The following is a 14,616-nucleotide window of genomic DNA, read 5'->3' on the forward strand; positions in this document are numbered from 1 at the left end:
GTTCATGACTTTCTTTCAGGTAAGAAAACCCAGGGTCACAAACCCACCAGTCTGACAGAGCACAAACTAGAACTCAGGCATCCTGACTTCTGGGCAAGTTAAAAAAGAATTAGTCCACCTGGTTGTCACAGTGACTTGCATTCCTTTGTTTTTTAGGTAAATCTCACCCATATGGCTTATTTTCCCCAATATTTCCAGGATAAGGCAGTTCAAGGCAGGTAAAGGAATAGTTTATGTCTACTATACCAGTGAAGAATAAGATACATTCAATTGCCTGGGTACATTCTTCGCACACTTTCTGAAGTTGAAATGATCAGGGGTCACCATGGGTTTTCTGAGCAGAGCCTACTCCAGCGTTTATCATCAGGGAGGAGGGTTAGGTAGGCAAGGGGAGTAAGGTTTGTGTACATGGTCTGCAGGTATTTTCTGTGAGATCTCTGTCAGAGAGGCAGAGAGGGTCAGTGGCCAGACCAGGCTTTGTTCAGTGATAGTCAAGCCTGACAGAGGGAAAAGGGGACTTGGAAGCATTTGTTTGTAGAGCAAAGAGCTTGAGGATCTAAGACCAAAAGGAACCATCAGCACACGAAGACACTCTCAGAACACTGCACTTCCTTCAACTCAAAATGTACCGCACTAATCTTGCCTCAGAATTCCTCCACAACAAGACTCAAATTTTAGCTTGTTATCTCTCCTTGATTAGAAGATTTAATCCACAGGGAAATCTGTTGTCAGCTCAGCAAAGATGCAATCAGGATTAAATAACTTCAGGAGTTTGGGAGATGACAGATCAGATGTCATTGAAAAGTGACAACACTCTGTAAATAGGTTTGATTTCTTTGGAAATTTTCTCTGAGCCTAAACTGTAAAGAAGCCTTCCTTACTATGAGGTAAGACTATGTGAATTTTTGGAAACTGTTTAGTCATTGAGATTAGTTAAGTTTTCTAATTTCTTTGGGCTCACGGAGGAAAATCGTTTCCCTTGTTGGCCTCAATCAGTCACATACCTGCATATCTTTGAGTCACACCCTTATATAACTTGAATTAAATCATAGGATGATAAAAATTATAGTGAAAGGACAGCTGATTTTTCAGGAACAAATATTCCTATACATTCTAGGTTATGCTGCCAGGAGAGAATGAAGGGTGAGGAAACAGAGTGCTCTTGAATAGATAAAAATCAGTTCAGACCCTTCCCTAGAAAGCTGAAAGCCACATCTAACCAAAGTTGGTCTGTGCCGTGCTAATTGGAGTCCTGCAAAAATCAGGGCTGGATCAAGATGACCATATTATCTTGGTTTAAGGCTTCATTAGTCTTCTGCCATGCCATTTTGCTTGCTTGAGTCTCTGACCAGGGATGGATGGGAGCTGGTGATGGCTTGGTGCTGGTGAATTAATGATTGTCCCCACCCCACCTCCACAACTGTAAAACCTTCAAAGCATTCACATCAAAGGACTGGAGAACAAAATGCAATAGTTACAAGTACCCGCATTCAGGGGGCAATTTCATCCATGTCTATGCTAAGGACTACCTCCCTTTACCCCCAGATAGTCTCTCCCAACACAAAGAAACGAAGGAACAAACAAAAAAGAGCTAGGCAATGGAATGAAATGACACCCAGTAGTGCTGTAGGAATTATGAGAATAAAGTCAGTCAGTCTAATCCTCAAACACTTCCAAGAACAATGGGGGAAAGAGTTCCGTGGGGCATTCCACCTTCATGTGCAGGAAGCGGCTGGCATGGCAGGCTCCAATCATCCTCAGGTCTGTCACCTTCATCAGCAGTTTTGGCCAAAAGTGTGTCACATGATGTTTTCGGTAATTGATATAGTGTTCAAAGGCCAGCAGGAAACTATCCTGGTATTTTTCTATCCTTTCAACACAAGCGAGCCCTGGGCGGTCTGAGGGAAAGAAAGAAGATGGATGTTAACTCAGAAATGAAAAGGAGAAGGTTTTCTTTGTCCATTTCAAGCCCTTTAGTGTGAAGTGGACAGGTCTGGGGACCTATCAACTCCTATGAATGAGCATGGATATAACATGAACTCTGGGGCATTAGGGACCAATGGCATCAGGGAAGTGTCAAAATTTACATAAAGGGAGTCAATGCTTTGTTCAGATAAATTCTCTGGGTTAGACAAATCACCTCTTTGGGTGGGAATGGCAATGCCTCCCTCTTAGGATACAAAAGGAAAAGCCTCACCTACAGAGTTTAAATACTGTGCATACAACTGCACAAAAAAAAAAAAAAAACCCATAAAATACCTAGGAATAAACCTAACCAAAGATATAAGAGATTTGTATGATGAAAACTATAGAAAACTTATGAAGGAAAATGAAGAAGACACAAAGAAATGGAAAAACATTCCATGCTCATGAGCCGGAAGAATAAATATTGTTAAAATGTCATTACTACCCAAAGCAATTTACACATTCAATGCAATCCCAATTAAAATTGCACCGGTGTTCTTCTCAAAACTAGAACAAACTATTCTAAAATTTGTATGGAACCACAAAAGACCTTAAACAGCCAAAGTAATATTGAAGAAGAAAACCAAAATGGGAGGCATCACCATCCCAGGCTTTAGCCTCTACTACAAAGCCGTCATCATCAAGACAGTATAGTATTGGCACAAAAACAGACACATAGACCAATGAAATAGAACTGAGAACTCAGAACTGGACCCACAAATGTATGGCCAACTAATCTTTGACAAAGCAGGAATGAGAATCCAATGGAAAAAAGACAGCCTCTTTAAAAGATGGTGCTGGGAGAACTGGACAGCAGCATGCAGAAGAATGAAACTAGATCATCTTTTCACACCATACTCAAAAATAAACTCAAAATGGATAAAGGACCTGAATGTGAGACAGGAAACCATCAAAATCCTAGAGGAGAAAGCAGAAAACAACCTCCTTGACCTCAACCACAGCAATTTCTTACTTGACACATCCCCAAAGGGAAGGGAATCAAGAACAAAAATGAACTATTGGGACTTCATCAAGATAAAAGGCTTCTGTATGGCAAAGGAAACAGTCCATAAAACTAATAGGCAACTGATGGAATGGAAAAAGATAGTTGCAAATGACATATCAGATAAAGGGCCAAAATCTATAAGGAACTCACGAAACTCCACCCCCGAAAAACAAATAATCCAGTGAAGAAATGGGCAGAAGATATAAACAGAGACTTCTCCAAAGAGGACATCCAGATGGCCAACAGACACATGAAATAATGCTCAGCGTCCCTCCTCATCAGGGAAACACAAAACAAAACCACACTGAGATACCACCTCATGCCGGTCAGAGTGGCTAAAATGAACAAATCAGGAGACTCTAGATGGTGGTGAGGATGTGGAAAAACGGGCACCCTCCTCCACTATTGGTAGGAATGTAAGCTGGTGCAACCCCTCTGGAAAACAGTGTGGAGGTTCCTCAAAAAATTAACAATAGAACTCCCCTATGACCCAGCTATAGCACTGCTAGGAATTTACCCAAGGGATATAGGAGTGCTGATGCATAGGAGCACATGAACCTCAACGTTCATAGCAGCACTCTCAACAATAGCTAAAACATGGAAAGAGCCTAAGTGTCCATCAACCCACGAATGGATCAAGAAGATGTGGTTTATCTATACGATGGAATACTACATGGCAATGAGAAAGAATGAAATCTGGCCATGTGTAGCAACATGGATGGACCTTGAGGGTGTTATGCTGAGAGAAATAAGTCAGGCAGAGAAGGACAGATACCATATGTTTGCACGTATAGGAGGATTAGGAGGAACTTAACGGAGGACCATGGGGGAGAAGAAGGGGAAAAATAGTTGGGGAGAGGGAGGGAGGCAAACCATGAGAAACTCTTGAATACTGAGAACAAATTGAGGGCTGATGGGTGGGGAAGAGGGGAAGGGGGGTTATGGGCAAGGGGGAGGGCACTTGTGGGGATGAGCACTGGGTGTTACATGGAAACCAACTTGACAGTAAATACTTAAAAAAATAAATACTGTGCATAATAAGGGAAAGATTTTGAGTTTCCACTGGCTGCCTGGCAGAGAGAAAAGACAAGCATGGACATGCAGAGAAGGGGAGATATGAGAAGAGACTGGAAACATTGCAGGAGGCCTGAATGCCAAAGGAAGTGTCAGATAATAAGAAATTCTCATGAAGGCAAAGAAGTACAATATCCAATTTTAGTTATTTGCCAGGCTGCGATGAGCCACTCCTTCCCTTCCCTTATACATTTAATAAAACTTCTACCTGTAGGAGCCTGGTGTTGGGGATGTTTTGGGGGAACTAAATGAAAAGGAAAGAAGCTAGCAGCGCCCCGTGCAGGGCAGGGAAGAATTACAGTGAGAAGCTGGAGCTAGAGGAAGCCATGACCATGTAATCACCGAGAAATCTTCCCAAGTCTTGGAGGACTGCTGGCCTTCCCACAATATGTGTTTGCAACTTCACACAAAAGATAAAGGGTTGTCATGAGAGGGTGGTGCCTGGGGCACATCCAGGCTGCACACACTTAGGTTACAAAAGTGGATACTGAGGGAATGTACCTCAACGTACTAAAGGCCACATATGACAAGCCCACAGCTAACATCATATTCAACAGTGAATGGCTAAAAGCTTTTCCTCTAAGATTAGGAATAAGCAAGGATTCCCACTCTCACCTCTTTATTCCACAGGGTATTAGAAGTTCCAGTCAGAGCAAGTAAGCATGAAAAAGAGATGAAAGGCATCCAAATTGGAAAAGAAGAAGTAAAACTGTCACTATTTGCAGATGACATGATATTATATAGAGAAAACCAAGACTTCGCCAAAAAACTGTTAGAATTACTGAATAAATTCAGTAAAGTTGCAGGATACAATATCAATAGACAAAGATCTGTTTTCTTTCTATAAGCTAATAATGAATTTTCAGGAAGAGAAATGAAGAATACAATCCCATTTACAATAGCATCAGAAAGAATGAAGTACTTAGCAATAAATTTAACCAAGAAAGTAAAAGACCTATACACTGAACACTGTAAGACATTGATGAAAGATATTGAAGGAGACACAAATAAATGGCAAGATATTCTGCACTCATGGATTGGAAGAATTAATATTGTTAAAATGTCCATACTACCGAAAGCAGCCTATAGATTCAGTGCAATCCCTATCAAAATTTCAATGACATTTTTCAATTTCTATTTCACAGAAATAAGACAAACAATCCTAAACATTGTATGAAAACACAAAAGACTCAGAAAAACCAAAGCATTGTTGAGAATAAAGAACAAATCTGGAGACTTCATCGTCTCTGATTTCAGACTATTTTACAAAGCTAGAGAAATCCAAACAGTATAGTATTGGTATAAGAACATACCCAAAGTTCAATGGAATGGAATAGATAGCCCAGAAATACACTCATTCATATATGGTCAATTAATTTATGACAAAAGAACGAAGAATATACAAAGAGGAAAGGTTAGTCTCTTTAGTAAATGATGCTAAGAAGAGTAGACAGCCATATGCAAAAGAAAGAAACTAGATTCCTGCCTTACACTATACACAACAATTAACTCAAAACAGAATAAAGACTTGAATGTAAGACCTAAAATCATAAAACTCCTGGAAGAAACAATAGGTGGTAAGCTGCTTTACATTTTTTTTGATGATTTTTTTTTTTTTGATCTGACTCCAATAGCAAAGGCAACAAAAGCAAAAATAAAGTGGGACTATATCAAATGAAAAGCCTGCAGAGCAAAATGAAAAGGAAACCTATGGAATGGGAGAAAGTGTTTTCAAATCATATATATGATAAGGGGTTAATATCCAAAATATAAAAAGAACTCCTGCAACTCAATAGCAACACACCCCCCCACACAATTTAAAGAACATTTTTTTAATGTTTATTCTTGAGAAAGAGACAGAGCATGAGTGGGAGAGGGGCAGAGCAAGAGAGGGACAGAATCTGAAGCAGGCTCCAGGCTCTGAGCTGTCAGCACAGAGCATGATGTGGGGCTCGAACCCACAAGCAGTGAGATCATGAAGTTGGATGCTTAACTGACTGAACCACCCAGGTGCCCCCCCAAAACCCTACAATTGATTAAAAAACTGGGCAGAGGATCTGAAAAGACATTTTTCTGAAGACCTACAGATGGCCAACAGGCACATGTAAAGTTGTTCAACATCACTAGCCATCAGGGAAATGCAAATCAAAACTGCAATGAGATATCACTCCACACCTGTTAGAATGGCTATTTATCAAAAAGACGAGAGATAACAAATGTGCACTGTTACTGAGAAAGCAAATTGGTGCAGCCAGTCTGGAAAACAGTATGGAGTTTCCTCAAAAAAATGTTAAAAACAATTACCATATGATCCAGTAATTCCACTACTGGGTATTTATCCAAGGAAAACAAGAGCACGAACTTGGAAAGATATATGTACCCCATGTTCATTGTAGCATTATTTACAATAGCCAAGATATGGAAAGATCCTGTGTCCATTGGTGGACAAATGGATATAAAAGATGTGTGATATATATATATATGAAAATTTTGTGATATATATTTGAAAATGGAATACTACTCAGCCATAAAAATTGAATGAAATCTTGCCATTTGCAACAATATTGATGGACCTTGAGGAGATTATGCTAAGGGAAACAAGTCAGAGAAGGACAAATACTGTATCATCTTACTTATATGTGAAGTCTAAAAACAAACAAACAAAATCAGCTCTTAGAAACAGAGCACAGATTGGAGGTTCCCAGAGGCTGTGGGTTGGGCTGGGCTTAATGGGTGAAGGGGGTTTAAAGGTAAAAACAAACTTCTAGTTATAAAATAAGTCATGGAAATGTAGTATACAGTATGACAAGTATAGTTAATGATACTCTATTGCATATTTGAAAGTTGCTAAGAGAGTAGATCTTAAAAGTCTTCATCACAGGAGAGGGGGGCCTGGGTGGCTCAGTCAGTTAGTCCAACTACTGATTTCACCTCAGGTCATGATATCACAGTTTGTGGGATCGAGTCCCATGTTGGGCACTGTGCTGTTGGCACGGAGCCTACTTGCAATTCTCTCTCTTCCTCTATCTCTGCCCCTTCCCTGCTCACACACTCTCTCTCAAAATAAATAAATATTCAAAAAAAAGGTATTTAAGAAAAGTCTTCCTCACAATAGAAAAATTTTGTAATATATAATGGGACAGGTGTTATCTAGACTTATTGTGATCATTTTGCAATGTATACAAATATCAAATCATTATGTTGTGCATCTAGTATGGGTTGTACTTTAACTCTTTAAGACAGAATTTCTCAAAGTGATGTCCTTGGAATCATTTCCATTTTAGCTCTCTGCTCATCACTGCAGGACCAAAGAACTTAGTGGTAGCAGCTCCCGGAGAAGGCTTTGTGGAAGAGCCCTAAGATACCATGTCACTGTAATGCCAGTCCAAACGTTGGAGCCGTGGAGCACAGATATGTAGCTATCAGTTGCCAACTGTAAAGTGTCTTGTAATATTTTTCTGGTCCTGGCAGTATTAATGAAAAGTCCCCAGGTCATTAGGGTGGAGAAGATTTTTAAAAGGTTTTAAATATGTCACATGGCTCTCAGGCAGTGATGGCATCATCAGAATCAGAGGATGGGGAAGAATCGCCCAGTAAAGTGTTTGATAGGGTTTGGTACCACAACTTTTTCCTTTTCCAATACTCCCTTTATTTACTTTACTGAGATTATTTGGTTAACAATTTGTTAAAACTAACTCACTACAGGGGAAACATATTATTCAGTAAATAAAAATCCATTTGCCATACTTAGAAGGTAGCTGTAAAAATGGATGCATGACAGAAACCTTTATTAAACTTATTTATTTATTTACTTATTTATTATTTTTGTAATGTTTATTTATTTTTGAGAAAGAGCAAGAGACAGAGCATGAGCAGGGAAGGGGCAGAGAGAGACGGAGACACAGAATCTGAAGCAGGCTCCAGGCTCTGAGCTGTCAGCACAGGTACCTCGCTTTTATTAAACTTTAGCTAAGGATTCTTGCCGAAGACTGAGATCCACTCTGTTAAACAGGGAGGTCAGTAGGTGTTAGAGAGGTGTTCAGGACAGACTGGCACCAAAATGAATCTCTCTCCTTGCCTTATTTAAAAGGAGATATAACTAGAAAGAAAACTGTAAAAGAAATAGGTTTCTCACTATGTGGTTCAATGTTATTTAAAATTCTTTGTACCACTACAATTTCAGCTAAAAATTACCTTGAATCCCCCTCTCCAGGAATATAATTCCCACTTATTTAGTTCAATTTCTCTATTTTAAGGGACACTGAAACCGAAAAAAGGAAAGGGATTACCCATTTTCTTTATTTCTTTTTAAATTTTTGTTTGTTTCTTTATTTTGAGAGAGAAGGATAGAGTGAGAACGCGTGCACATGTGTGCGTGAGCAAGCAAGGAAGGGGCAGACAGAAAGGGAGAGAGAAAGAATCCCAAGCAGGGTCTGAACTGTCAGCACAGAGCCCAATGTGGGGCTCGAATTCACAAACCACGAGATCATAACCTGAGCCCAAACCAAGAGCTGGATGCTTAACTGCCTGAGACACCCACAGCCCCACCCATTTTATTTCTTTAAGAATAGTTCTCCTGAAGGACCAAGGGCCTGGATTTCTCACTGGCTGTTGACTAGAAACTGCGCTCAACTCTGAGAGGCCACAGCAGATCCCTGTCATATGAGCTTTCCCAACATGGCCACTTACTTCATCCAGGCAACAAAGAGAGTCTCTAGGGCAAGTCTGTTGGCAAGAGGGAATCTTTTATAACCTAACCTAACCTAATTGCATGGGGGTGACATTGAATACGTTGTATTCTATTGAAGCAAGTCACAGGTTCTGCATATACTCACTGGGAGGGGATATACAAGGGTGAGGGTGTAAATATCAGAATGTGGGGATCATGGGGGGCACCCTAGAGCGTGTCCACCACAGCATACAACAGGGTTCGTTCTGCTATTCTTTTCTTTCTTTCTTTCAATGTTTATTTATTTATTTGAGAGAAAGAGAGGCAGAGAAAGAAGGAGACAGAGAATCCCCAGCAGGCTCCATGCTGTCAGCACAGAGCCTGATGCAGGGCTTGATCCAGTGCACTGTGAGATCATGACTGGAGCCAAAGTCATGATAGACAGCTATTGTGCAGAGTGACCTCAGCTAAACTGAGGATCTTCTGAAAATGCATAGGAAGCCTCTGAAACTATCTTCTATTTATTTATTTAAAAAACATTTTAAATGTTTTATTTATTTCTGAGAGAGACAGACAGACAGACAGTGTGAGCAGGGACCTGAGCTAAAGTCGGACGCTTAACTAACTGAGCCACCCAGGTGCCCCACTATCTTCTATTTAAAGACTCGCTTTCCTTAGACAGTTTGATGTAGTTTGCATTTCTTATTCATTATGACATGAGAAGTATCAGCATTATTATCTACTCTTCGTTGAAGGAGTCTGGGGCCTTGATAATGAGCTCTAGTCAGGTTAGAGATAGTTGCAGATTCTTGCCATTCCTCCTTTCTAGAGGTGGGCTTTGATTCGGGGCTAGTGCTGGGCCTTGTTTGGACCAATAGCATGTGGCCAAACTGATGATATATGTCTTAAATCTGGGCTGTAAGATGTCTGTAATTTCTGCTTTTGTGTGCTTGGAGTTCTCCTTGGAATCCTCCAGCTAGCCTGCCAGAGGAGAGGCAGGAGTAGGAGTCCAGCTAGCCTGCCAGAGGAGAGGCTGCACAGAGGCCTAAAGCTGTGTTTGATGTCTCAGCCCCAACCTCCACCATCTTGGATGCTTTAAGCCACTAAATTTTGGGGTGGTGTGCTATATAGCAATAAATAGCTGAAACTTAAGTTGTAGCTAAGCCATAAACAAATTTTCCTCAACCAGAACTTAACACAAAATGGTGTGTAGTCACTCATACCCATATCCTGTGTAATAAAACCAGAAGAGGGCAGAGTTGGCCAACTACTAGGTCAGGGTGGGCAGTGTCTGTCAAAGGTAGATCATTTCATAGAGTCTTTAAAATGACTTCTTTGGGTCCTTCTACTGTGCTGGGAGATTGCAGGTTCTCAGTTCATTGGAAAAACCCTAATTGCTTGCTAAAAGAGAATGAGCTATGATTTTGCAGCTAAAGGGGTGAGGGGATTGGAAACTCATCAAGTGATTTGACTTAGCACCAGACAAGCAAAAGCTCTTTTGTCACCTAGTAATGAGTCTGGAAATACTCACCTGAAGACATCAGGAGGACAGCCTGAAGGAGAGCTACTTCTGTGTCATCCAGGTTGAAAGAAGACAGTGACATGCCCAGGTCAAAGATGGCGTCTGACACCACCCCAAGACCCCCATTCTTCAGCTGGCCCCGCGTCACTGCCATTTCCCCATTCAAGGTTAAAGTCTCACTTTCTGGGTCATAGCGCACAGCAGCGCGAAGGGACATGATCTCCATGCAGCAGCCTTTGAGGAGGATTATCTGGTCTTCACATGGCAGCTGAAAGAAACCAGCCCACATCAGCAAGAACAAGCGCACAAATGTCACTGAGGAGCGACATGCAGTAGTTTAATAGCAACAGGGATGACATCTTGCAATCACTGTCGCTCCTGCACGTTTTGAGGCTAAGGGTTTTCCCGTCCTACTTGGCTGCACACTTTCAACAACCATTTTTCATACTCTAAGTTGGTCACCAACTTTAACCTCAGTAGTTTGCGTTTCTTTTGTGATGGCTATAGATAGATCTCTAACTGGGCTTATGGTCATGTGTGAGATTGTGCTCATAATCCCTTACCCTGGGGGTTTGTATCCTAACACCAACTGATCACTGCTTGAGAACATGGTTTACGTTAAACTTACCGAATTTTCTCATAGTTCTAGTAGCCAACAGCTGACTCTACTCTTTAGCTGGAAACTCTGCTTCTCTTTGATTTTTGAAGCAGATTTGCTCCTTGTAGGTCTCTCAAAAGGCACAAAATGAGAATGTTTCTGATAGATGCATGTTACCCCTGAGGCCCAGAAATGTAAAAGCTTTGCCCAAAGTCACCCAGTGAATTAGGGGTAGAGGTTGAACTAGAATCCAGTCTTCGTGGCTCCTACGGTAATAATCTCAGTACCTCAGGCACCAGAATTTCTCCACACACTGGAGTTCTTTGCAAGTTCTGTAATTTCATAAGCAATTGGGTTGTCTTTTTAATTAGAATTTGTGATGATGTGATAGCATTTATAGCAAACTTATAAAAAAAAGAATTTTGTTAGTAAAATAACAAAAAGATCAGTGTTTTACTTTTTGGGAGGGGAGAATGTGGAATTAAAAGCCATTATCAAAATAGTTTGAGAGGCTGTTAGTTAATGGACATTTTTGATGCATTGGGCATCATGCTAAGATTTAATGTGTCATCTTATTTAATTTTCATAGCAATATAGTGAAGCAAATATTCTTTTTCAAAATTTTTTAATTTTAATTTTTAAATTTTATTTATTTATTTATTTTTAAATTTTAATTTTTTTAATGTTTATTTATTTTTGAGAGAGAGACACACACACAGAGTGTGAGTGGGGAGAGGCAGAGAGAGAAAGAGATACAGGATCTGAACCAGGCTCCAGGCTCTGAGCTGTCAATACGGAGCCCAACACAGGGCTCAAACCATGATATCATGACTTGGGCTAAAGGCAGATGCTCAACTGACTGAGCCACCCAGGCATCCTGTGAAGTAAATATTCTAATTTCAATTTCATTTATAGAGGTGGAAATCCAGGCTCTGAGAGGGTGAGTAACATGCTAAGGGGTACACAAATGTTTTGTATGTGAGGTTAGGATTTGAAGCTAGACGTTTCAGAATCCAATGCAAAGAGAAGAAGATAACACACTCTTTTGAAGTACTTTGGATATGACTAAGTTACCATAAGCAATGAATATGTAAATTACACATAGTTTTTATCTTTTCATTAAATTAGGTACAAACTCTTTTGGGGCAAAACTCTTGGCAACACACGACTAGTTCAATTTAGGTTGTTACGTAAAACTGAAGATAATACTACTGAATTATATTTAAAATGCTGGGCATTTCATATGTTTTGCTAACTCAGCCTAGCCACCTTACTATTTAATTTCAAATTCCTTAGCTTTTTCTACAGAATAAAAGTCATTTCATATTTGGTTCGAGAATGTATACATGGGAATTCTCTCCTTCCACTCCTTAAAAATAATGACTGTGATTTACTTTTATTTAGGTTCTAATGCTTATTCCTCAGTTATATCCTTGGATTCCTGGCCTAAGATCATGGTAGGAAATGGGAAACCCTGAGCTTGCATAGATCCTCCACCAGTGAGATGAAGAATTGGCCCAAATGGGCACAGGCTGGCTTTAATGCCCACAGGGAACCTTCAGCCTCATCAGGGTCACCTGAGGGCTTGTTAAATACATTGCTGGTTCCACCTTCCAAGTTTCTGCATTCTCCAAGTTCCCAGGGGATGCTCATGCTGCTGGTTCAGGGACCCCACTCTTGAGAGCCACTGGCACGGAATGGCAAAGAGAAATCACTGATCAGATCAAACAGTTTGTTTTTTTATCTGTCATAAAGAATGCAAACGTGGGCGGGCCCCGTCTCTGTAGCCAAGTCTGAATCTAGATGAAGTAGAAGATTTCTTTTTAAAACTTCCTAACTGTTAATTGGTCAGATTTAAATAAAAGTTGAATAAGTATTTGTTAAGAATCACCAACAGTTTAGAAACTAGGCCAGATGCCTTACCCTTTCTGAAAGGGTCTGTAGGTGGGGTGCCTGGGTGGCTGAGTCTTTTAAGTGTCCGACTCTTCAGTTTGGCTGAGAGTCATGAGAGCAAGCCCTGTGTTGGGCTCCATGCTGTCTGCAAAATTCTGTCTCTCTGTCTGCCTCTGTCCCTCCCCCGCTTGTGTTCTTGCATGTGCGCGCTCTCTCTCTCTCAAAAAAAGAAGGGTTGTAGGATGATGGTGAGATTTGTTTCAACATGAGGGCAAATAACCTTAGTCACCTGCCACAGTACTTCACTGTGAGGCTGATGCAGAGGGCACAACAGGCGAGATGCAGGGGCATTTCCACAGACTCTCTGTTACCTTAGGAGAGCGGCACTCAGGCTGATTGGCAAAGATGTCCATGTCCTGCACTCCAGAAGTAATTCTTTTCTTTTTTATGTTTATTTATTTATTTTGAGAGAGAGAAAGATTGCGAGCAGGGGAGGGACAGAGAATGAGGAGAGAAAATTCCAAGTAGGCTCCATATTGTCAGCGCAGAGCCCAGTGCAGGGCTTGATCCCATAAACCGTGAGATCATGACCTGAGCTGAGATCAAGAATCAGATGCTTAACAGACTTAGACACCCAGGATCCCCAGAAGTGATTCTTGATATGTGTTTTGGCAGCTCTGCCAGCAACGATTTTAGATCTTTGGAAGCCCTGGCTGGCCCCCAGCCTTGCTGGTGGATTGGCATGGATCTTTGCGCAAAATTACTGTGAGCACAGTTTAAACATCACATGCACCAAAATGCCTCTGGCAGGAAAGCTCTGGCTCTTCAGACCACCTGGGATCTCCAGCCCACTCCATAGGGAGCTCATGGGCCCACATCGGTCACTTCTTTCTTCAGGGTTCTAAAAGAATGAGAAAGGGCTAAAGGTCCTCAGGAGGCCACAAACACCGGAAACAGATGTGTCTCTGCTGTAAAATTAGCCTCTCCCCACTTTCTTTGCAATTTGGAGACTACAAAAATCAGGGTTGGAAGAGAGATGGAATCGTGACTTTGAAGCAGGATTAAACTTCTGAGGGAACTTGGAGAAGCTTGCCACAGCTGTGCTTGTAAAGTTCCATGTGGACCCCTCACTCTTGCCACCGACATAAGTGTGTGGTGTGTTTGCTACTAGTGGTAGAGGTGGCTTCTCTTCCTTCTTCTTGAACTGAAATCTCTCTCTGTGGTTGGTTTACATCAGCTTTACATTTTTCTAAGAAACATTTTTGGTGGGTATTCAAAGGGGAACAATGACTGACAGGCTAGCTCGAGTTGTAGGGGTAGTGTACTCAATAGACTTTTTCGGGGGACCCTGGGTGGCTCAGTCGGTTAAGCATCCGGCTTCAGCTCAGGTCATGATCTCACGGTTCGTGGGTTCGAACCCTGAGTCGGGCTCTGTGCTGACAGCTCAGAGCCTGGAGCCTGTTTCAAATTCTGTGTCTCCCTCTCTCTCTGACCCTCCCCTGCTCACGCTGTCTCTCTCTCTCTCTCTCTCTCAGAAATAAATAAAAAACATTAAAAAAAATAGACTTTTTCTTCAGACACCAAGGATGGGGGACAAAGGACACAGTCCAGAGAGACAAAGAGAGGGCCAAGAAAGGTCCAAGAAAACAAACTCAACCCAATGAACAAAAAAGAAAGATGACACGTAGAGTCAGGGGAAACCAGCACTGTTGGCAAATGTGTCCACCCTTCTTGAGAGCAATTTGGCAACACATTCCAGAAGCCTTAAAAGGTGTATTTACCCAGCTCCTTAGATTTCACTTTTAAGATTTGCCCTTAGGAAACAGTGCAGTGAGCAGGGCATAGGTACCGGGGTGCTCATTATAGAATGTTTATATTAGTGAAGAATG

General features: G+C 41.2%; 1 protein-coding gene across 3 annotated transcripts in view; it reads right to left on the reverse strand.

The window, feature by feature from the left end:
- Nucleotides 1-214: 214 nt before the first annotated feature.
- THRB (thyroid hormone receptor beta) overlaps nt 215-14,616 on the reverse strand; it is a 393,487-nt gene continuing 379,085 nt past the window's right edge. For all 3 annotated transcript variants that reach the window (XM_039254596.1, XM_039254595.1, XM_039254594.1), the window contains exons 10-11: nt 10,246-10,504; nt 215-1,898 (exon numbers count right to left, since the gene is read on the reverse strand). In XM_039254596.1, coding sequence (XP_039110527.1) covers nt 1,657-1,898; nt 10,246-10,504 — 501 coding nt within the window. In that variant the 3' untranslated portion in view covers nt 215-1,656. The remainder of the gene's footprint in view (nt 1,899-10,245; nt 10,505-14,616) is intronic.

This window comes from Hyaena hyaena, unplaced genomic scaffold (assembly GCF_003009895.1).
Source record: "Hyaena hyaena isolate Hyena2069 unplaced genomic scaffold, ASM300989v1 scaffold_494, whole genome shotgun sequence".
NCBI lineage: Eukaryota > Metazoa > Chordata > Mammalia > Carnivora > Hyaenidae > Hyaena > Hyaena hyaena.